General features: G+C 43.7%; 1 protein-coding gene across 1 annotated transcript in view; it reads left to right on the forward strand.

Moving 5' to 3' along the window:
- Positions 1-26721, forward strand: part of LOC122926691 (kinesin-like protein KIF18B) — an 81065-nt gene that overhangs the window by 32544 nt on the left and 21800 nt on the right. The window contains exons 3-10 of the mRNA XM_044278154.1: positions 662-819; positions 1390-1494; positions 12107-12217; positions 13288-13485; positions 16419-16595; positions 17295-17369; positions 17458-17567; positions 23993-24116. Of these exons, the coding sequence (XP_044134089.1) occupies positions 662-819; positions 1390-1494; positions 12107-12217; positions 13288-13485; positions 16419-16595; positions 17295-17369; positions 17458-17567; positions 23993-24116 (1058 nt within the window). The remainder of the gene's footprint in view (positions 1-661; positions 820-1389; positions 1495-12106; positions 12218-13287; positions 13486-16418; positions 16596-17294; positions 17370-17457; positions 17568-23992; positions 24117-26721) is intronic.

Consider the following 26721-nt stretch of genomic DNA (forward strand, 5'->3'; position numbering starts at 1 on the left):
GCTGCAGATAAGCACATCATTAATTGTGAACGCTTCATTCAGCCACCAGTCTAGCTTAAACACTTTATTTTAGATGTAATAGTGTTGATTTTTAATTTTGCTTCTAAATTTTGTCACCATGAAAATGCAGAGCAATCTGCAGGCAGCCTGTTATAGAGCAGGAGGAGCTGAGCAGAATGATATATAGCCTAAATGGCCAACCTGTGGCTCTCCAGCTGTTGTAAAACTACAACTCCTCCCACCATGCCCTGATGTAGGCAGTCTGGGCATGCTGGGAGTTGTAGTTTTGCAACAACTGGAGAGCCACATGTTGGCCATCCCTGATGTATAGTTTTGTGGGAAAAGATTCAGTATAAATAATACCGTATTTTATTTTACTGTTAATAACTGTATAAATGAATAAAATACAAGCTATACATATTCTTTTGCCAGAAAACTACAGCTTATAGAAATCTGCTCCATGACACACTGCCTGCAGATGCTGATTGGACTGTATTTTCATGGTGACAAGTTTGCTTTAAGAGCCAACTGATATTCCTAGCCTGGAGTCCAAAGTGGAAAAGTGATCCATTTATTTCACTAGAAAGTCAATTTACGTTCTGTTAATTTTTATATATATATAATTTTTATTTTTATTTTTTTCCCCCTCTAATCCTTTTAGTTTTTGCTTATGGAGCTACTGGAGCAGGGAAGACGCATACAATGTTGGGAAGTGAAGCTGACCCTGGAGTCATGTATCTCACTATGGTCGAACTATATCAGCGAATAGAAGCAATCAAGGAGGAGAAGTCCTGCGAGGTGCTCATCTCCTACCTGGAGGTATGGACCAGGAGATCATTGTCAAAGGAAATGATCAGAAAAAAATTACTTACCAGGGAATATGTCATCATTAGAAATCGGCTATTGTCTAAAGGGGTTATCCAACTTCACCGACCCATGGTGGTGATAGTACTCTGCCACTGGGTTCTGGCTCCATCCTTCAATCTCTGGCTGTACATGCAGCACCTGTCTCTCTCGGCATCAACATCCTGTTGCCGGGTAGGAGTCAGGTGACTGCTAAATCCAATCACTGTCTCCATCAGGAAATAAAAATACTTACCTGTTGCCGAACCAAAGCAGAAGCTCTGATGATCTCCGACCCCCCCCCCCCCCAATCTTTTGCAAGTGGCCAGTTCGTCACATGCTATTCTGCTGGCTGATGTTTCCGATCACTAAATGATGATTTTTCTTATGACACATGACCCGTTAGGTGGATCTACAGAAAGAGAATCTCTAACATTGGACCCATGCCATTGTCAGAGTTGTCATGTTCTCATGTTACAGTCTGTATACTTTAGCAGGATTTTACTCACTTAAACAACCTTTATGTTTTTTTGTTTTTGTTTTTAGGTGTATAATGAACAGATCCAGGACCTTCTAGAACCCAAAGGCTTTTTAGCAATTAGAGAAGACCCCCAGAAAGGGGTTGTAGTACAGGGCCTCTCCTTTCATCAGGTAAGTGTGCGTGGTTCTGTTTCTCATTTTACGTCTAAGTTTGGTCCGCATCTGTTCCACAACTGTGCGGAACGGGTGCGGACCCATTCATTCTCTATGGGGAATGGATGGGGAGAGCACCATATGTGCGGTCCGCAGCTCCACAAGAAAATAGAGCATTTCCTATTCTTGTCCGCAATTGCGGACAAGAAAAGGCGTTTCTCTGGGGGTGGCGGCCGGGTGGCGGATCCGCAATGCACTACGGACGTCTGAATGGAGTCTAAGTCGTTAGAAGCACTACTGGAAGTGGGGTGGTGGACTGGGTTGAATAGCTAGTACCTTCGTAGGAGCATGGACTAAACGGACAGAATAACATTAAAAAATACTCTCCTCGCCAATTCCTGGTCACTCTTAGGCCTCTTTCACACTACCGTATGGCTATTTCAGTGTTTTGCGGTCTGTTTTTCACGGATCCGTTGTTCCATTTTTTTGGTTTCCGTTGTTTTTCCGTTCCGTTTTTCCGTATGGCATATACAGTATACAGTAATTACATAGAAAAAATTAGGCTGGGCAGAACATTTTCAATAGATGGTTCAGAAAAAAACGGAACGGATACGGATGCATTTCCGTATGTGTTCCGTTTTTTTTGCGGACCCATTGACTTGAATGGAGCCACGGAACGTGATTTGCAGGCATTTATAGGACATGTTCTATCTTTCAACAGAAATACGGAAACGGAGTGCATACAGAGTACATTCCGTATTTTTTTTTTTTCCTTGCGGAACCATTGAAATGAATGGTTCCGTATACGAAACGCAAAAAACGGCCCGCAAAGCAGAAGAAAAAAAATCGGTAATGAGGCCTTATGCTGATGCTTCCTGGTTTCCTGCTGGTCTCTACTTCCTGGTTCCTCTCGACACAGGAAATTTGACTACTAGAATTCTACAAATAAATTGTCAACTGGTTGTTACCATCCCAATTGTCAAAAAGATGTGATTGGGCAATGTAAGAGTATGTAGGAAACATCCCCAACTAGTAACACCGAGCTTGTCAATTTATTAATACATATCTAGTAGGTGGAACAGAGGGAACAGCACAATGCAGAGTTGTAAGAAAAAAATGCTCAAGAATTGTTATACAGTCCTGATCAAAAGTTTAAGGGTCCATTCACACGTCCGTTGTTTCTTTCCTGATCTGTTCCGTTTTTTGCGGAACCGATCTGGACCCATTCATTTTCAATGGGTCCTGAAAAAAATCGGACAGCACAATGTCAGATTTTTTTTTATTTTTTTTTATTTTTTCAGGACCCATTGAAAATGAATGGGTCCAGATCTGTTCCGCAAAAAACGGAACAGATCAGGAAAGAAACAACGGACGTGTGAATGGACCCTAAGACCACTTGAAAAATGGCAAAAAATCATATTTTACATTGTTGGATCTTAACAAGGTTGCAAGTAGAGCTTCAACATGCAACAAGAAGAAATGGGAGTGAGACAAGACATTTTTTGAGCATTCAATTAATTGAAAATAACGATTAAACTGAAACAGGCTGTTTTTCAGCTGATCCAAGGTTTAGGACCACATGCCTTTTTAAAAGGCCAAATCTGTGCAAAGATGTGGATTCATTGTCATTTTCTGTCAGGTAGTCACACGTTGTGATGGTAAAGGCAAAAAAAACTCTCCCTTTTTGAACGTGGTCGGGTTGTTGAACTGCATAAGCACGCCATCGCTGCTGAGGTGGGACACAGTAAGACAGTAATTTGGAATTTCTTAAATGATCCTGAGGGTTATGGAACAAAAAAGTCAAGTGGAAGACCCAAAAAAATTTCATCAGCACTGAGCCGGAGGATCCAATTGTCTGTCTGTCAAGACACTGGACGATCCTCGACCCAAATTACGGCCCTTACTGGTGCTGACTGCAGCCCCAAAACTATCAGACGGCATCTTAGACTGAAGGGCTTCAAAAACAAAAAACATCTTCAAAGACCTCGTCTCCTTGAACGCCACAGAACTGCTCGTTTGGACTTTGCAAGAGAGCACCAAACATGGGACATTCAAAGGTGGAAGAAAGTTTTATTCTCTGAGGTAATAGATGCAAGATGGCTCTTCCTTCACTGATGTAGCCTTCGATAATGGGAAACCGATGATGTGGTTAGGTGTACGTAGAGGTTGGATCAATAGTTCACGATTTGGAGAGAGAGAATAAAGATCGCAGCACTCACCAGAGTAGGAAAAATGTTGCTGCTTTATTGAAACACTTCCTTGGAAGATTGTGCATAGAGGATCCTGGGGCGGACACACTGAGAGAGGAGTCCCCCTTCAATAGATCCAAATTTTGGTTAATAGCCTGCCTGATTACATCAGCGGCAGGACTATATTGTAAGGAAAAGGCGAAGCGCGAGGGTGTGGCATTTATTCTTTTCTCCATGAGCAAAGAATTGCGGTCTAGCTTAGAGGCCGTATGCAGGGCTATTGAGACGCTTCTCGATGGATAACCCCTATCCAGGAGCCTATCTCTAAGTTCTCCTCCAGCTTGCTTGTGGAAACCCTCATCGGTATCGTTTATCCTCCGTAAACGGACAAATTGTCCGTACGGGACTGCCCGCTTAACCGATGGCGGGTGGAAGCTGGTCTGGTGGAGGAGAGAGTTAGTCGCCGTGGGCTTACGGTAGCCGCTGGTATGTACAATACCATCTTTTACAGTGATGTGCACGTCCAGAAAGTCGAGAGACCAACCACCAAAATTTATGGTGAATTTCATATTCATCTGGTTATGTGCATTGATGTAGTCAACAAATGCATTGCAGGACTCCTCACTCCCCAACCAGACCAGAAAAACAATATCCACATATCTTAAGAACAAGTGGATAGACCGCAGGAAGGGGTTATCCACCGAGAAGATATAAGTCTTATCAAATACCGCCAGGTACAGGTTAGCGAATGTGCATGAGACAGGTGTGCCCATTGCGGTACCTAGTACCTGGCGGTACCACTGTCCGTCAAACTGAAAGACATTATTGGTGAGGACAAGGTCTAATGCTTCATGGATAAAGTTTGTAAATACCACATCCTTGTCGCTTCTGCTGAGGACCATACTGACTGCCCGAAGTCCTAAATCATGGGGGATTCTAGTATATAAGCTTTCAACGTCCAGGGACACCAGGTTGTACTCATCCCGCCACTCAAGACCTCTGAGTGCCCGGAGGAAATCGCCTGTGTCTTTTAAGTACGTCGGGGTGCTGGCTAGCAAAGGTCTAAGGAGCCAGTCGATATAGCCAGACAAGGGCTCAGTCACTGACCCGATCCCAGCAATGATGGGACGGCCCGGGGGTCGGGTCAGTGATTTGTGAATTTTTGGCACAAAGTACCATATAGGGATTTTCGGGAAGGCAGGGATGAGTCGATCTATCATACTTTTGGATAAAAATCCATTCAATATGTACTGGTTAATAAGTGTGAAAAGCTTGGACGACACCCCAGGTACGGGGTCTCCCCTGACCTTTATATACACTGTACTGTCCCCTAATTGCCTATGCGCTTCTTCCAGATAATATTCCCTGGGCATCAGGACCACCTTCCCTCCCTTGTCGGCCGGCTTAATGACTGTTATCCTGTTTATTTAACCACAAGAGAGCGCAGGATTCTTCTACCGTAAGGTTTGAAGGTGCCGTGGGGTAAACCAGCGCACGCATTTCTCTCAGTACTCGCTTGTGGAACAGATCTATTGCCGAGCCGACCGGCATGGGAGGAAGGAAGGTGGACCTGACACCCCCTGCATTTTTGTTAAGCTGGCCTTGGTTGCCCGAAGGCTCTTCTGGCTCCGTATTGGACAGAAAGTGGATACAAGCTATCTCCTCCTTACTGAATCTACCTCGTAAATGGAAGTCAGTTTGGGACATGGTGGCTGGGACCTCCCCCGGTGCGGGGGTAGGACCCTGCACGGGGGTCTCAGCAAACAGCTTTTTAAGATACAACTTGCGAACCGACAGGAATAAATCAATCTCGAAGTCTACAAGGCTGAACTGCTCAGGTAGGCTGTATCCTAACCCCCGGTTGAGGAGTGGGATACAGCCAGGAGGCAGTTCTAAGCCTGTCAGGTTTACTACTATGTCCTTAGTGGGTGCATTAAAGATTCGTTCCTCATATTTTACTGTCGCCAGGAGACCTGACTTCTCCTTCTCGTGGACTTTTGGATCTCTCTGGATATCTCTTGAGCGTCTGCCACGCCCCCTTCTCGTGCCTTTTCTAAAGGGGATGGTTCATCACCCGAATTGGCTCCATTTCCTTCGGATTGGCTTGACTCAGAGTCAGTAGCCCAAAAGTTATGGCGTCCTCGGCGTGGCATGTGTTTGGGGTGGATCCTTTTTTTGCCCCAGTCAAATGCACGATCCAGTTCGTAATCATTTTTATCTCTCATGAACTTATCCCTTTTTTGATCTTTTATATCTGCCTGCGTGGTTAGTAGCTTTTTGTTTAGCCTCTTTTCAAAATTAACAAACTGCGACTCAGTCTTTTTTGGAGCTCTTCTCGCTCTTTGCTTCGCTCTTCTGTGACTGCTGTATATTCTTGCTGATCGCGAGCCAGTACGAGCTCCATAATTTCCATAGAAAATCGCTGGTGCGCAGCCTTCCACTCCCCTACAAAATGGGGATCATCGTCATATTGCACGATTTCTTTGAATAGGCGCAGGCCCCTAGGGACCCGTCCACTCTCTTTGTAGGACTTGAGGGACTTGATTGTCCAGAAAAGTCCCACCTCCTTGTCCGCAAGTTGAAAAATCTTAGTCTCCAAAGTTTTGGTACTGATGGCATAAACATAGTCCCGCTGGTCACATATTGCAAAAAATGTGTCCGCCCCTTCTCGACCCTGAGTGAGGCCACATACAGTTTCGGATGCAACTTCTGATGCATTAGTGGGGGCTTCAGTGGTATCAGCGTGCTCTGCCATGGTTGTAGTCATGAAGAGGTGATATGTATGAGGTAATAGATGCAAGGCGGCACTGCCTTCACTGATGTAGCCTTCGATAATGGGAAACAGATGATGTGGTTAGGTGTACTCTGCTGCGTGGTGCTCAGTGACGTAGAGGTTGGATCAATAGTTCACGTTTTGGAGAGAGAGAATAAAGAAGATCGCGGCACTCACCGGTGTAGGAAAAATGTTGCTGCTTTATTGAAACACTTCCTTGGAAGATTGTGCATAGAGGATCCTGGGGCGGACACACTGTAGCAAGCGGTGACTGACGTTTCGCGCGTGGGATCGCGCTTTGTCTGGCCGCTGTGCACGTCATCGCGCAGACCTGCGCTTCATGGGGGCGGACTCAGAGCAGCCGGCACCATGACTTGTATATAGATTACGGCATGCATAATTGCATTTGAATCTGTATCGCTATACCCAACCTCCCCTGTCATTTGTGCATGAGTTTGCAGCCATATGCCTAATAGCATGGATATTGCTGCATAACTTGTACTTTATTATACTCTTTAGTGTGTCCTCCAGTATTTGTATTTGCACTTGTCCACGCTGGTCATGTTTTTAACTCACGTCATAGATCCACAGGCGCACAGCTGTAGCTGATAGTGCCGGCTGCTCGGAGTCCGCCCCCATAAAGCGCAGGTCTGTGCGATGACGTGCACAGCAGCCAGAGGAAGCGCGATCCCGCGCGAAACGGCCATCGCCGCTTGCTACAGTGTGTCCGCCCCAGGATCCTCTATACACAATCTTCCAAGGAAGTGTTTCAATAAAGCAGCAACATTTTTCCTACTCCGGTGAGTGCCGCGATCTTCTTTATTTTCTCTCTCCAAATCGCAAGTTTTATTCTCTGATGAGAAAAAATTTAACCTTGATGGTTTCCAACATTACTGGCATGACAAGCAGATCCCACCTGAGATGTTTTCTACGTGCCACAGTGGAGGGGGCGCCATAATGGTCTGGGGTGCTTTTTCCTTCAGTGGAACAATGGAGCTTCAGGAAGTGCAGGGGCGTCAAACGGCTGCTGGCTATGCCCAGATGTTGCAGAGAGCATTTCTCATGACTGAGGGCCTTAGTCTGTGTGGTAACGACTGGGTTTTTCTACAGGACAACGCTACAGTAGACAATGCCCGCAGGACAAGGGACTTCTTCCAGGAGAATAACATCACTCTTTTGGCCCATCCTGCGTGTTCACCTGATCTAAATCCAATTGAGAACCTTTGAGGATGGATGGCAAGGGAAGTTTACAAAAATGGACAACAGTTCCAGACAGTAGATGGCCTTCATGCGGCCGTCTTCACCTCTTGGAGAAATGTTCCCACTCACCTCATGGAAACGCTTGCATCAAGCATGCCAAAACGAATTTTGGAAGTGATAAACAATAATGGCGGAGCTACTCATTACTGAGTTCATGTTTGGAAGTTGGATTTCTGTTTTGAGGGAAGGGGTTTATTTTTATTTTTTTATTTTTTTTTGGAGGTGTGGTCCTAAACTTTTGATCAGCTGAAAAACAGCCTGTTTCAGTTTATTTGTTGTTTTCATTAAATTGAATGCTCAAAAAATGTTTTGTCTCGCTCCCATTTCTTCTTGTTGCATGTTGAAGCTCTACATGGAACCTTGTTAAGATCCAGCCATGCTAAATATGATTTTTTGACATTTTTTTTTTAAGTGGTCTTAAACTTTTGATCAGGACTGTATTATGAGTAAGTAATACGGGTAGTTACTAAAATGAAATCTGCACCACTACCGTGCCACTTTTGATGTAACTTTTTTGTAAATAGGCAGTTCTTACCGTTGGCAACAGGTTCTATAGGATAATTATATAGCATATAAAAACTGCAGTTGCAGTTCCTTCTCAGTGAAGTAACAAGGGGGGAGCCTCCAAAGTGCAGGGTGGTTTGAAAGTATCAATGCATGTTGAGAAGAACCTCCATCTCTGTTCCATAAAGCGAGAGGGGTTTTTAAACATAGCTTTCAACTGTAAAACCTAAGGAGTCATTTCTATAGGCACTGTCCTTTCAACAAAGGTTGCTTAAATCCATAGTAAAGCAGAACATAAGAAATGTTGTAATATATTTTATTAGGGAAAATGCATCTTTCTCCACCTATGAGCCATGTCTTCTCCCCTGCCTGCTGAACTCCTCATTCACCCTCAGGTCACATATAAAATCCAACTCTGGAGATGAGGCTGACTCTGCTCACTGAGGGATCAGGTTGCATACAGCCCATAGAAGTCTATGGAGATGTGAGGGTGGGAGGAGTAGTCAACTTCTTTAGAGAGGCAGAGTCTGACATGCTGCTACTAGTTCTAGTAAGTTTTCTTTCCTGTTTCAGTGCTGGATTCACAGCCACACTGCTCAGTACTGCTGTATATTTTCCTACTGCTGCTATTGTGTGTGTGTGTGAGGGGAGCTGGATCTCCTCCTCTTTGAGCATGCAATGTTTGGTAGACATTATAGCCGTTAATCTCCATCCAATAGGTTAGGGAAAACTGACAAAGATGGAGCCTGCAGAGGGGAAATTGGTGAAAAATGAAGGATACGCATCATATAATGGCCAGATGTACACACTATGGATGAGTGAACTGCTTCTACCAGTTTGTGGTTCAGTCCAAATGTTTCTAAAAGTTCAGATTCACACAAAGCCAACATTTTTGTGGTCAATTTCAGGCAAACGAGAGACAGACCTCAGTACGCATCAACTATAATGGATTTCTGCACAAATTGGTCATAAAATGTGATCTGATCTTCATCGAAGTCACAGCAATAGACAATCACAGTCTGCTTAAACTTATAACACACACAGAATTAAATGTTACCATGTTTTTATTGAACACACCATGTAAACATTCACAGTGCAGGTGGAAAAAGTATGTGAACCCCTAGACTAATGACCTCTCCAAGAGCTAATTGGAGTGAGGTGTTAGCCAACTGGAGTCCAATCAATGAGATGAGATTTGAGGTGTTGGTTACAGCTGCCCTATAAAAAAACACACACCAGTTCTGGGTTTGCTTTTTTACAAGAAGCATTACCTGATGTGAATGATACCTCGCACAAAAGAGCTCTCAGAAGACCTACGATTAAGAATCGTTAACTTGCATAAAGCTGGAAATGGTTCTAAAAGTATCTCCATAGCCTTGCTGTTCATCAGTCCACGGTAAGACAAATTGTTCATAAATGGAGAACAGGAGTGGCCGTCCTGTAAAGATGACTGCAAAAGCACAGTGCAGACTGCTCAATGAGGTGAAGAGGAATCCTAGAGTGTCAGCTAAAGACTTACAAAAGTCTCTGGCATCCCTGTTAGCGAATTTACGATACGTAAAACACTAAACAAGAATGGATTTCATGGGAGGATACCACAGAGAAAGCCACTCATGTCCAAAAAAAACATTGCTGCACATTTACAGTTTGCACAAGAGCACCTGGATGTTCCACAGCAGTACTGGCAAAATATTCTGTGGACAGATTAAACCAAAGTTGAGTTGTTTGGAAGAAACACACAACACTATGTGTGGAGAAAAAGAGGCACACCAACATCAAAACCTCATCCCAACTGTGACGTATGGTGGTGGGGGCATCATGGTTTGGGGCTGCTTTGCTGCGTCAGGGCCTGGACGGATTGCTATAATTAAAGGAAAAATGAATTCCCAAGTTTATCAAGACATTTTGCAGGAGAACTTAGGGCCATCTGTCCACCAGCTGAAGCTCAACAGAAGATTGGTGTTGTAACAGGACAATGACCCAAAGCATAGAAGTAAATCAACAACAGAATGGCTTAAACAGAAGAAAATAGACCTTCTGGAGTGGCCCAGTCAGAGTCCTGACCTCAACACTATTTGAGATGCTGTGGCATGACCTCAAGAAAGCGATTCACACCAGACATCCCAAGAATATTGCTGAACTGAAACAGTTCTGTAAAGAGGAATGGTCAAGAATTACCGTTGTGCACGTCTGATCTGCAACTACAGGAAACGTTTGGTTGAAGTTATTGCTGCCAAAGGAGGTTCAACCAGTTATTTAAATCCAAGGGTTCACATACTTTTTCCACCTGCACTGTGAATATTTACATGGCGTGTTCAATAAAAACATGGTAACATTTAATTCTTTGTGTGTTATTAGTTTAAGAGCAGACTGTGATTGTCTATTGTTGTGACTTAGATGAAGATCAGATCACATTTTGTGACCAATTTGTGCCGAAATCCATATCATTCCAAAGGGTTCACATACTTTTTCTTGCAACTGTGTGTGTGTGTGTGTGTATATGTATGTATATGTGTGTATATGTGTGTATATATATATATATATATATATATATATATATATATATATATAAAGAAAATATGCAGCACTCCTTGAAGTATAAAAAATGTGTAGTTTATTCACACATGTCGAAATCTGACGTTTCGGTTCTCTCACAGAACCTTTCTCAAGTCAAGACCTGACTTGAGAAAGGTTCTGTGAGAGAACCGAAACGTTGTCAGATTTCGACATGTGTGAATAAACTACACATTTTTTATACTTCAAGGAGTGCTGCATATTTTCTTTGTTGTCTTCCGTCCTGAATCGAGGGACCACCGCGGGCACCTTACAGCTACAGCTGCATGTGAAGGGAGAGCTGCCTGACCTTTTCCATGTGTGTGTGTGTGTATGTGTGTGTGTGTTTTCATTATGGAGAGCCCCTAGTATGCCGAGTGTGTGCAGTATTGTAGGCTAGGCGTTGCCCCTATGGATTTCTGGGAAAGATATTCAAATTAGATTTCCTAAACCTATCTGATGCCAGAAGATGTTGGCCATGATAACTTGCATATATTTTTGCCAGAAATGAAGGGTTTTGTCTAGCCTACAACAATTATCACATACATATCAACTGGTCTCCATAATAGAAATAGTACCCACCCAGAGGTTCCACCTAAGCCCTCGGAACTAGAAAAGCTGTTCTCTGCATTACTCACACATATTCTGAAAAGTCACCTGCATCAACAGGTATGCTTTACATGAATAAAGGAGGGGACCACCCCTTTTTCTAATTAAATGCAGACCTTCAGTGACCAGTTATCGTCGGGGGAAGCATAGTAGGTGCTGTTACATGGTGCCTATTCCACTACATGGTCATGTCAGGTCCTCATGGTTTAGGCACTCCTTTTTATTACTGAATGCTCATTGTGATACACCTGATTAGGAATCTGACTTCCCTGTCCTTGCACTATGGTTTATTTCATTTGAAACTATTTTGGTCTCTGGGCATTTCCGTAACAAACAAGTGTGGTTCTGAGTTTTATATGTTAACCATCTGCAAAAGCTTAATGCTTGCCGGCCATTACTATGCAGCATTACATCAATTAGTTACACTTCCTTGGTGTGCCTGACAGGATTTGTTCTGGGCAGATAGACATCTATACAAGATTCTTGGAAACGGTGTAGTTATGAAATCGCGTGTTTTGCCCCTGGTCATTATGTTCTTCGTTATCCTGAACACTTGTTTTAATGTCCCACAGCGATCTAAGCTCTGTTCAAAGTCCAGATCTCTCACATTCTTATATTTTATAATTACTGTTGCTTTGATCTCTACTATATGCAAGATAAATGGGCTGTTACGTAAAGCATATTTCCAAGAATCAATTGTCAAGAAGCTATTCTAATAGTTTGTCTTTTTTCCTATCCTAAGCCCAAATCTGCAAAGCAGCTACTGCAAATGTTGGCTAATGGTAACCTGAACCGGACGCAGCATCCAACAGACGCTAATGCAACGTCATCCCGATCACATGCGGTTTTCCAGGTAAGTTTTGGTTGCCTTTTTGATTTTTGTTGAGGGCTCATTCAGACGACCGTATGAATGTGTCCGCATCTGTTCCGCACATTTGGGGAGCTGGTGCAGACCCATTCATTTTAATGGAGCCGCAAAAGATGCAAACAGCACACTGTGTGCTATCTGCATCCATACTTCTGTTCCGCAGCCCCGCAAAAAAGATGGAGCATGTGCTTTTTTTGTTCGCAATTGCAGACAAGAATAGGTGTTTTTTCATCAAAGTGCTGGCCATGTGCGGTCCGCAAATTGCAGAACGCGCACAGGCCTATATCCGTGTTTTGCGGATCTGCAAAAATTTTCAAACTGAAAAACACTTAGTCGTGTGAATGCACCCTGACACTGTTGTCATGGGTTTCTTTTTCCAGGGTCCATGATGCATGTGATCCCATTGACTTCTCAAACTTGCTCCAAATCTACTCCACAGTATTGGCCATGATCTAAGGTTGGCCATTCACATTTGATAGCTTTTTGCTAAATGAGCATTTGGCTGACATTTGGCTCCCCCCCCATGCATCCTGGGCTCAGCCAAGCATGAATGTGTTCTCAGTGGAGAGATGGGGAGTAAGAATTGTGAGAACACATGACTAGACATGTTTAAATTCAACAGCCCAGTCCTTCTTTTGTCCCATGTCTGCTTTCAGCGGAGAGTTGTGACAACTCCATCCACATTAGATGGTTGTCAGGTTTGGCTTAATGTTGAGGGACAATTATTTAGACTGACGTTCCCATACCCCAGTCTTGATCCCCCTCTGGCACTCAGTGCGCCAGAAACTGAAGTCTACGCCAGTTAGGGGCTGGCATACACTACAGCTATAAATCTGGCAGGCAATGGAAAACCCACCCACTCCACAAAACCCCAACCCTGTCTCGCCACTTTTCTCCAAAAGTTCAAATACATACCCTTTAGTAAATGCCCCTCTATATATTTGCCCATTTAACTCTTTTGTGTCATACACATCTTTTGAATGCTTTTAAAGGGCCTCACCCAACAGTAAGGAAACCGTGTAATCCTGGCGCCTCTTGTCTTTTATCTTGTCTAGATTTATGTCAAGCAGCAAGATCGTACGGCCAGTATCAGCCAGGACATTCGCGTGGCCAAAATGAGCCTTATCGATCTAGCCGGGTCAGAGAGAGCATCGTCCACCAACGCCAAAGGCGAGCGCCTCAGAGAGGGTGCCAACATCAACCGTTCCTTGTTGGCGCTTATAAATGTCATCAACGCACTGGCTGATGCCAAGGTACCCGCTGGCCTTTGAACTGACATGCCTTTGGTGCTCAGCGCTGATTCTTTTCATATGAGCGCGGTGCCCGATTTAGTATCTTGTTGTGTTTTGAGCCTCATGAGAGCCTGCAGTGTCTGTTGTGTATTAATTTAATCTGCAAGTTCCTGGGCACAAGGCAAACAAAGTAATCTTTTCCTTGCGTAGGCCATTCGAACACTTGGCACCGAGTCGCAGTGTTTATGTTTGGATGTTCCGCGTCTGAAGGGGACGACAACATCTGTAACACATGCTTCTTGTTTGTCATCAGGAGTATAGAACTCCCAAGAATTCTGTTTGGAGATCTCCCATGCAGACCATCATTCTCTAAATATTGCTATTATTTTTCACGTCCTCCCATGTAAATTTAGATTTACCAGTCTGATTTTGGCTGCCATTTTTACGTAGGTGATGTTAGGCTATGCAATGAATTACTAATATCTACAGGGACCACACTACTAGCTAGAGGAGTTGTACTAAGATCCACAGGACAGGTCCCACGCTCTTCATATGAATGGAGCAGCTGTCGGGCTTGTGTGCTTCTGCTCCTTTCAACTCTATTGGGTTGACTGAGCTAGCCGAGCGCTGCGCTCAGCTTCCATTTAGGAAGTCCCATAGAGCTTAAATAGAGCTGCAATGTGCATACTTGACTTCTGCTCCATGCATGAGAGGGGACACAGGACTCGTGATCAGTAGGGATGCCAGCAGTCGCACCCCCACCTGTCAGACGCTTATCCTCTATCCTGTGGATAGATGGTTGGGTTTCCCAAGAATTAAACCTTTCATTGTTGCCCTGCACTCCCACCGTCTGCTGTGCATGGAACTTCAACACAGCCCTGTTCACATTGGGTGGCTGGAAGAGGAGAAAAGCTGAAGGCTCCTCACCCCCTTCACCCTCTGGTTCAGCAGGGGTCTGGGGGTTGAACAATAAGGGATCAGAATGCTATGTTGTATTTTAGTATGCTGTAGTACGCTATGGTGGAAATACACCTTTTAACCCCTTTAGGACACAGCCCTATTTCACCTTAAGGACCAGGCCCTTTTTTTGCAAATCTGACCAGTGTCACTTTATGTGTGAATAACTTTAAAACGCTTTTACTTATCCAGGCCATTCTGAGATTTTTTTTCTTCTTTTTCTTTTTCTTTTTTTTCTTTTTCTTTTTCTTTTTCTTTTTCTCCCCCCCTCCCCCCCTCCCCCGGTCACATATTGTACTTCATGAGACTGGTAAAATGGAGTAAAAAAAAAAAAAAAAATTCATTTTTATTTAGAAAAAATACCCCCACCCATCATCTGTTTGTCCTCTGTGAATGGGACATGGGACTGTGCTGCGCATAGGCCATGTGACCAATAAACGTAACGTCAAAGGCTCAAGAAGAAGGCTTCCATATCTTCAAACAGCTAATCAGCAGGGGTGCAGAGTCAGACCACAGCCAATCTGATATTGATAACCTGTCCTGAAGACAGGCCATCAATATCAAAATCTCTGAAAACTCCTTTACTGGCGTGGATTTATAGCTCCTGTTCATGTTTATAGCTGCTTCGGTCTTCCAATAGTCAGCCTTTATAGCGTGTAATTACTGCTGTGTAGTGAATGAAGGCAGAGGCAACGTCACGACTACGGATGAGCGAATCGACTTCGGATGAAACATCCAAAGTCGATTCGCATAATACTTCATTTGAATACTGTACGGAGACAGTATTAGAATGTATTGGCTCCTATGAGCCGAAGTTATTACTTTGCAAAGTCTTGCGAGACTTCGCATAATAACTTCATAAATTTTGTATTGTAAAAAACCATTTCCCAAATGGTTCGGGAAATGTTTTTTTACAATACAAATTAATTTATGAAGTTGTTATGCGAAGTCTCGCGAGTAATAACTTCAGCTCACAGGAGCCAAAACAAAGTATTATTCGAATTGACTTCGGATGTTTCATGGAAACATAGAATGGAAATGGAGAGCCCAGATATTTAATTTTAGTCTCAATTTGCAAATATAAAGAACTAGGGCTGTTAAACCACCATTTGTGCAAAACTGCTTAAAGCGAACCTTTCACCTCATTTTCACTTTTTAAACTATCAACAGTACGTTATAGATTACCTTTAGTGTGTTGTTATCCATGTTAGGTGCGCTATCCTGCGCTCTTTATTCATCCAGAAATCGGCTTATAAAGTTCAAATTTTGTGCTGTAACAGTCAAGCAACAAGTCAAGGGGGTAGCCCTTTCCTCTCCTCTGGCCGTACCGCCCCTGCCCTAACGCCGCCTCTATGCCTTGTAATTGACAGCAGGCTCACTCGCAGGGATGGTGCTTCTGAATCCCGCGCATGCGCCGTCCTCCTCATTCGCCGCTCGCTCCCGTCTTTCTTGCCGACACAAGCGCGACCATGTAAGAGAATAGCGCATGCGCCGTACGCGATTCCTGCCTGCTTCTCTACCTCCCGTGCGCGCGCTCCACTATCTTCATGCTCCAAGTGCCCCACGTGATCACTGTAGACTTGTAACCAGATTGCAAGCCAGTGATCATCGGGAGCGGAGCTTGTGTCCGCAAGAAAGACGGGAGCGAGCGGCGAATGAGGAGGACGGCGCATGCGCAGGATTCAGAAGCGCCGTCCTTGCGAGTGAGCCTGCTGTCAATTACAAGGCATAGAGGCGGCGTTAGGGCAGGGGCGGTACGGCCAGAGGAGAGGAAAGGGCTACCCCCTTGACTTGTTGCTTGACTGTTACAGCACAAAATTTGAACTTTATAAGCCGATTTCTGGATGAATAAAGAGCGCAGGATAGCGCACCTAACATGGATAACAACACACTAAAGGTAATCTATAACGTACTGTTGATAGTTTAAAAAGTGAAAATGAGGTGAAAGGTTTGCTTTAAAAAAACGTACGTCTGATTCACGTCTTCTCCTGTTGTAGAGTAAGAAGGCTCACATCCCGTACAGGGACAGTAAACTAACCCGACTTCTGAAAGACTCTATTGGAGGCAACTGTAGGACAGTGATGATCGCAGCCATCAGCCCTTCATGTCTCAGTTATGATGACACCTATAACACACTTAAATATGCCAATCGGGCCAAAGAAATAAAATTGTCGGTGAGTACCTACTCTCTTTACTGAGTGCTTTCAACTTGCCCTGTATCTACCTATACAAGTTCTATGCGATGCTTGAAAACCTGTGGTGCCCCTCTGTGCCCATCAGCATATCATTTTGGTAACGTTTTATTAGGGTCTACCATGGAACATGTGTTGATGCCATAAAGAGCCCTGCTGGCACCTGTATTGCAGTCGTAACACTGTATAAACCTTAAAAATGAAAAACCTTAATTAAACAGACTTATTAATATTACTGTTAAGAGTACCACATGGGTGTTACAGGGGTTGTCCGTGATTTTACTGATGGTTTTTCTAGTGATCTGTGGGACCCGAACACCCTGCTACCCATGCATCCCCCGTCCCCCCCCGTCCCCCCCCATCCCATCAGAGGTGGCAGTGTAGCTTCAGTGTCAGTGTAGTCTCTTGAACTACTCAGCACTGCCAATGGGCTCAGAGCTGCAGTAACCAGCTTTGTCCACTACACAGTGTGTGGAGCTGTACAGTACACGCCAAGTGCAGGGTGTCGGATGCCCTCCAGTCAAATATTGGTGTGGCCTATCCTGAGGTTAGGCCATCAATAACAACATTCTGGAATACCCCCTCAATTGTACATATATAAACCTTGGATATAAAAGTTGTAAAATTCCAAACAACCCTTGAAAATGATTTTTACTTTTATTCTGCTTGCCTTGTTTATAGCTGAAGAGCAATGTGATCAATTTGGACTGTCATATCAGCAAATACGCCGCCGTGTGCGAGGAACTGAAAGCAGAAGTAAGTTTGTCAAAAATACCTGAATTCCTGTTTGATGCAGGTAACAGGACAGTAATCCATATTAAAGTTTTGTCTTTGCATTGAGTAGGTAGCGGAACTAAAGGCTAAACTGCATTCCTATGAAATGAAGGAATCCATTCAGGATACTGCTGAAGCCTTGTCTGTGTGCCACAGCCCTGTGCAGAGGAAATCCCCCAGGTACCGTTCATATTACATACGTGCCCGAGAGTAATACTCTGTTACGTAGTTATATACTTGTTACTTGCTTCATAATCTGCACTCAGAACTGGGTATCCAAGTGTTTGGCAACCTTAGGGTGCCTTCACACGCGGCAGATCTTGTGGCAGAAAATACTACGTCTGGAAATCGGTTCCATTCACCCTAATGGGGCTTGCAGAAATCCGTGTACTTGCTTCCCCATTCAAGTGAATTTTCAGTTGTGGACTCTTCTGCCACAAAATCTGCTGTGTGAAGGCATTCTTAATATTGATCATCCGTGGTAAGGTGGACTGCTGGTCTGAAATGCTATGATTGAGAAGCAGAGTATGTCTGATACGCTCAGAATTAGTAGATGAAAACAGGTCATTTTCAGTGGCAGATTTGTATTTTGGAGGCGTTTTTAGAGTTGAGGGGTTTTCTAAGCATTTTAGAAAAAGTTTTTGAGTGAGGTTTTTCTGCCTTTTGTCATTTTAATTTTAATTTTGGTCATTTATCTTCTGGTATCTGTTCAGTGGGAGGCCAACACCCAGGACCCCTGCTGATCAGCTGTTTGAGAAGGCAGAGGCGCTCGCAGTAGTGCTGCAGCCTTTTCTAAGCTTTTCGTAGGCCAAGTGACGACACGTTAATCAATGGATATTAAATAAGCCAGCACCTCATCTGCAGACGGCTGTTTCAGGGTGATTGCCCCTCATCAGTGCAGAGCAGAGAGTACTGGATTAACTGGGTGAGAGGCCTGTCAGGGTTAGGGGGTACTATCTCTCCTTAGGGAGAGAGCGCCTTAATCAGCGTGAGGAGACTTATAGGCCATACATGCTCCTCTGGAATTCTGGGAGGAAAGGGATGCATATGAGCTTCTAACAAGCTCTGCCTCTAATGCCACCGGATGTAAGGAAGCTTTCCTGTAAGTCAATGTTCAGCTCTTAAAATAAGCCTTGAGACATGACTTGGATAGGATATTCAAAACCATGGCAAAAATGCATTCTTTTAATGATGCATTTTTTTTAAATCTCATGTCCACAACATATAGATTAGTTTTTAATTTTTATTTAATATTAAAAAAATGTATGAACAGATATACGCCACTTTTTTGGCATATATCTGTCGCAGATTGCTGGTGAAAGGTTATTTGCGACACAATCTGCAACTTTTTCCGATGTTCACTCCAGATCTCAAAAAGGGTGGGCTGGTAGGCCCGTCACATAAAAAAAATTCTACGCTTGTTTTAGGAGTAGAAAATTGTCAAAGTCTTCGCCAGTAAGGGAGCTGGCGTAGATTTAGACAGATTTAGAAGTGTAAAGTGCGCTTATGTAGAGGCCTGCACCACTTGTCTATTTCCACCAGTTGTCGCTGCAAGAATAGCTGCCCTACTTTACTTTACAACATCTGATGCCCCCATGCCTCCCCATTCCCAGGGTGATACTAATGTGGGCAAATAAACTTGAAGTTTCCAGCTTTGCCAAAGCTAAGCAGAATCTTTTTCTAACTCACGCAGTAAGATTAAGTTAAGGGTATCATTGATTTTCTAAATAGATGTAAAATAGACATCCTAAGAGCAGATATGGGACCCAGCCAGGAAAGAGAAAGGTTGGAGTATTTATCTAACATCTTGGGTACCATGGCTAGCAATTCCAGGTAGTTGTACTTAAAGTGGTGAGATTAATGCCCAAGTACTTACATGAGTGACACTCCACTGAAAAGACTATTGGCACGAGTTTAGGAGGAATTCGTCCAAGATTTACTGTCATTTCCTTTGTAGTATGAAACCTGTTCAAAGTTTGTAAGAGTTTGGGGCTGGGAGAGCAAGAAGGATGTCATCAGCATAGAAGCTGATTTTGTGTTTGTTACCCACATGTCGAATTCTCCCTGTCAGGGGTTTGATAACCAATGTAAAGATAGTGGGAGACAGTGGACACCCCTGGTGGGTGCCATCATGGGTCTGGAAGGATCTCGTCAAACATCCAGAGGTAAATACTGTATCCTTGCCGATGGCGAGGCGTACAAGGCCGTGATAGGCCGCTCTGAGGATTTTCCTGGCTTAGGTAATGTGGTGATTACGGTGGATAACTGCTTTGTTGAATATCTGAACTAAATATGCGGACAGGATGAATATATTTATAATATATCTATGATTGTAAATCCATCCATGCTGCAGGATTTATGCAGCCTAAAAGGGGTTTTCGACATCTTCCTACCGATAACCTATACAGAGGATAGGTTATCAGTACCTGATTGGTGGGGGTCCGACACCCGGCACCCCGACTGATCAGCTGTTTGTGAAAGCATTGGTACATTGTACCAATGTGCTTGGTGTCACAGCGCAGCTCCATTCACTTCTATGGAAAAGTTGTGAGAAGGCTACAGCGGTCAAACAGCTGATCGGCGGGGTTCTTGGGTGTTAGACCCCACTGATCAGATACTGTTGACCGGAGGGTTCTTTGTTTTGTTTGTTTTTCTTGTTTTGTGTATGTTACCTCTTTTGTCAAAAAAACACCAATAAAAACTATTTGATCCAAAAAAGGGGTTATCCAATATCGTAAACAGCCCCCCATGTGCCGGGCCCCTCACAGGGAATTTACTTACCCTGCTCCCTGCGCCGCTCCTGGTCCCCGCATAGTCGCTGCTGCTTCTCTCTGTACACGGATGAAAACGTCAGGGGGAAGAGCCAATGGCAGGCGGGGATGGGGACGAATCTCCCTAGTGTCACCCACGACGCTAGGGAGGCTCGTCCCCGTCTGCCATTGGCTGCCCCCCCCATCCCTCCCCAACACTGGATGTTTTCATCAGTGTACAGGTAGATGCAGCAGTGGCGGTGCGGGGACCAGGAGCAGCGCAGGGAGTGGGATAAGTATATTCCCTATGAGGGGCCCGGCACATGGGGGGCTGTTTATGATATTGGATAACCCCCTTAAGTAGTTACTAAAACTAGGGTTGCCCAATGCATCAACCTATTGATACTATTTTGATACTTTGATGCAACTGACATTGTCAGTATGTTGGTACTAAGATGCGCTGTTGCACAGATCAGCAGGTCCGACTGACATAACATAGAGCTGGTGCTACCTGGTGCCCGCCATGTTCTGATCAGCGGCTGAACGTCTGTGGCAGTGGAGCACAGGAAATGTGGAGGCTGCAGGGGTGAAAGTCGGGGGAGGGTACAGGGATATAGGAAGTTACTATTAATATGAGGCACATGGAGATTCAAAGTTAATAACACCATGTGCCTCACATTAATAGTAAGTAACTCCATCATGTACCTCATGCATTAACCATATGTTGCCCATTAAGTGAGGAGATGATTGATCACCTACTATGTGAGATGCATGGTTTTATCAGTTTGAACCTCCATGTTCTTCACATTAATAGCAAGTAACCCCATTATGTACCTCCTATAACTTCCTATGGCACATAATATAATAGTATCACTTGGGGTGAGGCCACATGGGGTGACATTGGGGTAGCCAAGGCTCCAGGTTATGTTCATCATGGGTTTTCTAACTGATTGTGTGGCGTTGTCTGGCTGCTCGATTTTCCACAAAACCTAGCAAGTTTCTAGTCAGGTTTTAAAGGCTACTTGGTTTTATGGGTAAGGCCTCATGCACACGGCCGTTGTTTTGGTTCGCATCCGCCGCAGTTTTGGCGGCTCCGATTCGGACCCATTCACTTGAATAGGGGCGCAAAATATGCTGTCCGCATCCGTTGCTCCGTTCCGTGGCCCTGCAAAAAAATAAAAAAATAACATGTCCTATTCTTGTCCACGCTTTGCGGACAAGAATAAGCAGATATATTCAAGGCTGTCCGTGCCGTTCCGCAAATTGCGGAACGCGCACGGACGCTATCCGTGTTTTGCGGATCCGCAATTTGCGGACTGCAAAAAACTGACCAGTCGTGTGCATGAGGCCTAAGACAGCAGTTTTCAAAATCAAGCAACTGGAGAAGTACAATAGATTAGAAAAACACGACGAACCCATCTTATTCATAGCTTGGCAAAGTGTTGTTTTTGGTATCGATATCGAAGTCCAAATTCTGGTGTAGTGACAATCCTAACTAAAACAGCCGTACCTTTCGGGTCTACATGGAGACATTTGATCATTGTACGATTGTGGGAAGACCAAAACGAAAACCTCACTAGGAGGAAAGAAGTGATGTGTGCCAGTTTTCTGGCTTATAAAAATTCCACCATATTTGTACTGAAAAGTGCAACTTCTTACTTCTAGAGAGGGGTGAAAGGACCACCGTCTGTCCGACAGATTTACTTCCAGAAATCATACCTCATAGATTTAAATTTCTGGTGCTCGGACAGGCAAAGACGCGTTTTTCACTGATGGTTGCTAAGAGATATTTGTAAACCTTCAGTTTTTTATCACTCGCGTGAAAAACTCATCAAAACGCATTGCACCCGCGCGGAAAAAACTGAATGCAATCGCAGACAAAACTGCCTGAACTTGCTTGCAAAATGGTGCGAGTTTCACGCCCGTGTGAACTCCGCCTAAGACGGGCTTATTAAATTTCTGGCCTTGTTCCCTTTATAAGAAACAAAACTGCAGGCAACCATTGCAAGTCCCTCCCAGGTGCTGTGTAGACTAGATTTTCCCGAGCCCTTCTCTGCATCTTCCCCAGAAAGCCGATGTGTCAGCTATATCTCTTGGCCAGGCCCTGTATGTCCTGCTTGTCCACAGTAGTTACCTTCTCACGTGTCTTGTCCGCCGCTCATGTTTCCCTTGAGCCCCTTGCTTATCCCATCCATTTGACAGTAACATTCTGCCTGTAAGATCTGGGACCATTTAGCTGAAATGCGTTACATCTGCATCAGCTGCAGGGTTTCAGAAACATTACTCCTTTAAGTTATGTTTTTTTTCCCCTTTTATTTCTGGCCATTAACGTAGAATCTGGAACAAGTAAAACAACCAAAAAAAGAAAAATGTATAAATTAAAAATCACAATGTAAGCAGGGGGTGCTTAGCAATTTGCTTTGTTCTTTATAAAAAAATTCCTTTTTAGATCGGCTTGTTTTAATTCCTTTTATTTTGTGGAAAGTAGATTCCCAGCTGAGTAATATGGCTTTCCCCCTTTCATGGCAGTCTTTAAATGTTTCCTGCTGAGGGCGATTTATTTATTATTTTTTTTATGTTTTTTTTCATAACTGAGGCTGCACATTGTTTATGCTATAATTTGGAAGTTGTGAAATTACCTAATAATGTAGTAAGTTCCACATATTGCGCACCCCTCTCTCCCCCTGGATTATACCCCTCCCCCACCGCCTATGTTTGTTTTTGGACCTTCCGTATTTGTATTGTTCACATGAACGGAGCAGCATCTGGTGTACGATTACTTACTATACTATGTATATATGCTTTGTGCTGTTTGTGGTTAGTCATCCTTCTGTCCTGTTCTTTTGCTTTCATGCACGCAGTAGTGTGGTGACGTGCAGTTGTTGATTTTGGTATCAGCGGGAAATGGCTGGTGGATTGAAATCGGTCCAGATGTTTTTAGTTTTGGAATCTGTTTATGGAGCAGGAATACTGACATCTTTATCAGGTGCGCGCCTGTTCCCCCACATACATTTCTCATGTAGTGTATCTCTCCACTAGCTGCAAACATCTGTGAAAGGGATTAAATATAGATACCAAGGAGATTCACATATTTTTCAGAAACTATTTTATGATTATAGCTATTTCCTGCCAAGCCTCCTTGTTCTTTCTTAGCAATTCCGCCTTGAGCTGAATGCATTATTTGATGCAGACTGGTTGCTAGGGACAGTCATTGGAAAGACTAGTAGTTGGGCAAAGTATGCCTGGCAACCGGGCTGACACACTCCAAGCTTGTTTGGCACCATGCTGGGGAAAAGCAGCTTGTCAGCAGCCATGGATTCCCGGTATCTAATATGAAGGTGAGCAAGAAGGGAAGACATGGGGATAGGGGTAACAATACTGTTAGGTTATGTACACAAAACAGGGAAAATACACCCCAAGACCATTTAGGCCTGATTTACATCTGCGTTATGCAAATCCAGCAGGCTGTTCCTGGCAGGATCCATCACTGCCGGGCGCTGTTGGAATTCTGTTCACTATAATGGGGACCAGACGAAAACTGCTGCACGATGGGGAGATACTTCTTTGCATATTCCTTTCCAAGTCACTAGTCAGATCGCACATAGAGCATTGTGTATAATTTTGAGAACCTGTGCACATGAAAGAGCCTGAGCTCCCACAATGCACTGCTGTCTGGAAATGGCAATGAAATAAAATGTCGTGTAGCTCAAGAATGCAGATTATTATTTTTTCTTTGTAAAAGTAATATTTTGAAGATATGCCGGGATTTCTGATACTTTAAGATGCTTATGTGACCTTTTTCATGAATCTCCATTGTCATGTTTTTTTTTTTTTTTTTTTTTTTTTTTGTCACAGCTTGGAGGAGCCTTTAGATACGTCAAGTCCCGAGCAAGGTTTTAAGAAGCCATTGCAGTCCCTGAGCGAGCTGTCGTCAGAACATTTACATTACAAGCGACATTACAAGAAAAGAGAGAGTCAGGTACAATGGATTCCTGTATGTATACATGAGCTGGAAGAGTGTGACCAGAACCTGATAAATCACTGTCTCTATCGGACCAGTTCATCCATAGTCATGGACTTTTTGGGGGAGGGATAAAAATTAAAAAAGCCGATCCACATCTAACTTAAAAAAAAAAAACTGTGTTGGAACATGTCATAATAACTTGGTATATAAGGCCGAATAAAGACATTTGTCCATCCAGTTTGGCCTGTTATCCTGCAAGTTGATCCAGAGGAAGGAAAAAAACCAAGCCAATTTTCCCCACTTAAGGGGAAAATAATTCCTTCCCGACTCCAATCAGGCAATCGGAATAACTCCCTGGATCAACGACCCCTCTCTAGTAGCTATAGCCTGTAATATTATTACGCTCCAGAAATACATCCAGGCCCCTCTTGAATTCCTTTATTGTACTCACCATCACCACCTCCTCAGGCAGAGAGTTCCATAGTCTCACTGCTCTTACCGTAAAGAATCCTCTTCTATGTTTGTGTACAAACCTTCTTTCCTCCAGACGCAGAGGATGTCCCCTCGTCACAGTCACCGTCCTGGGGATAAATAGATGATGGGAGAGATCTCTGTACTGACCCCTGATATATTTATACATAGTAATTACATCTCCCCTCAGTCGTCTTTTTTTCTAAAGTGAATAACCCTAATGTTGATAATCTTTCAGGGTACTGTAGTTGCCCCATTCCAGTTATTACTTTAGTTGCCCTCCTCTGAACCCTCTCCAGCTCTGCTATGTCTGCCTTGTTCACAGGAGCCCAGAACTGTACACAGTACTCCATGTGTGGTCTGACTAGTGATTTGTAAAGTGGTAGGACTATGTTCTCATCACAGGCATCTATGCCCCTTTTGATGCAACCCATTATCTTATTGCCTTGGCAGCAGCTGCCTGACACTGGTTTTTACAGCTTAGTTTTCTGGTCAGTAAAATTCCTAGATCCTTTTCCATGTCAGGGTTACCGAGTGTTTTACCATTTAGTATGTACGGGTGACTTGCGTTATTCCTTCCCATGTGCATAACCTTACATTTGTCAGTGTTAAACTTATCTGCCCAAGCCTGTAATCTATCCAGATCCATCTGTAGCAGTATACTGTCCTCTTCCGTGTCAATTACTTAACACAGTTTAGTGTCATCTGCAAAAATTGATATTTTACTGTGCAAGCCTTCTACAAGATCATTGATAAATATATTGAAGAGAATAGGGCCCAATACGGACCCTTGAGGTACCCCACTAGTGACGGTGACCCAATCTGTGTGTACCGTTAATAACCACCCTCTGTTTTCTATCATTGAGCCAGTTACTTACCCACTTACAGACGTTTTCTCCCAGTCCAAGCATTCTCATTTTATATACTAACCTTTTATGTGGTACAGTGTCAAATGCTTTGGAGAAGTCCAGATATACAACATCCATTGATTCACTGCTGTCAAGTCTAGAACTTACCTCCTCATAGAAACTGAATAAATTAGTTTGACATGACCGATCCCTCATGAAGCCATGCTGATATGGCGTTATTTGCTTATTTTCCTTGAGGTACTGTAAGATAGCATCTCTTAGAAAACCTTGATGTTAAATTTACCGACCTATAGTTTCTGGGCTCAGTTTTTTTTTTTACCCTTTTTGAATATTGGCACCACATTTGCCATGCGCCAATCCTGTGGGACATTCCCTGTCAGTATAGAGTCTGCAAATATCAGAAATAAAGGGCCTGGCTATGACATTACTTAATTCTCTTAGGATACAGGGGTGTATGCCATCCGGTCCTGGTGATTTGTCCATTTTACTCTTTAAGACTCTGCTGTACTTCTTCCTGGGTCAGACAGAATACTTTTAATGGGGAATTAACTTTTAATTCTGCATTTTGTTTATTTTCTTCAGTGAATACAGTGGCGAAAAAAATATTTAATAGCTTTGCTTTCTCCTCATCTCTCTCTGCGACTCCTCCCTCATTACTCTGTAGAGGGCCAACACCTTCAGATTTATACTTTTTACCATTTATATAAGCAGTTTGCCTGCTTTTTATTAGTTTTTTTTTTACATATTCTATTTTTTTCCTTAGTGTTTCAGTGCTTCCTTGCGACCCTCCTGTTTTAGTGATTTGAAGTGATTTATCTTTGTCATTTATTGCTGTCTATACAGTTCTATTTATCCACACTAGTTTTTTTTTTCTTGTTCCTTAACCCTTTATTCATATAAGGTATGTATTTGCGGCTGTATTTTTATCCAATCCCTATAATGACCCAGCTCCCTGGCACCCGTTTCGCTCCTAATGCCTGCATGGCCACCACTGTATCTCCCTGTCGCACGGATCAAAACATCCAGCAGCGGGGGGAGCAGCCAATAGCAGTCTGCGACGGTGACGAGTTTCCCCAGCATCACCGGGAATCTGTCAGGTCCGAAACACTCCCCAAACTTATAGTAAGCAGTGTATAATGTAAGTGATGCTGAGTCTGGTTAGTCAATTTTTATCTTCATACTTGCATGCCGGAGCTGCCATCACACACATAATGGAGAGGACTCAAAGAGGAGTCCCCTCAATGCATTTTACTGCTGGTTTGGGGGAGCACAGCGTCAAA

The sequence above is a fragment of the Bufo gargarizans genome, chromosome 2 (assembly GCF_014858855.1).
Source record: "Bufo gargarizans isolate SCDJY-AF-19 chromosome 2, ASM1485885v1, whole genome shotgun sequence".
NCBI classification, from domain to species: domain Eukaryota; kingdom Metazoa; phylum Chordata; class Amphibia; order Anura; family Bufonidae; genus Bufo; species Bufo gargarizans.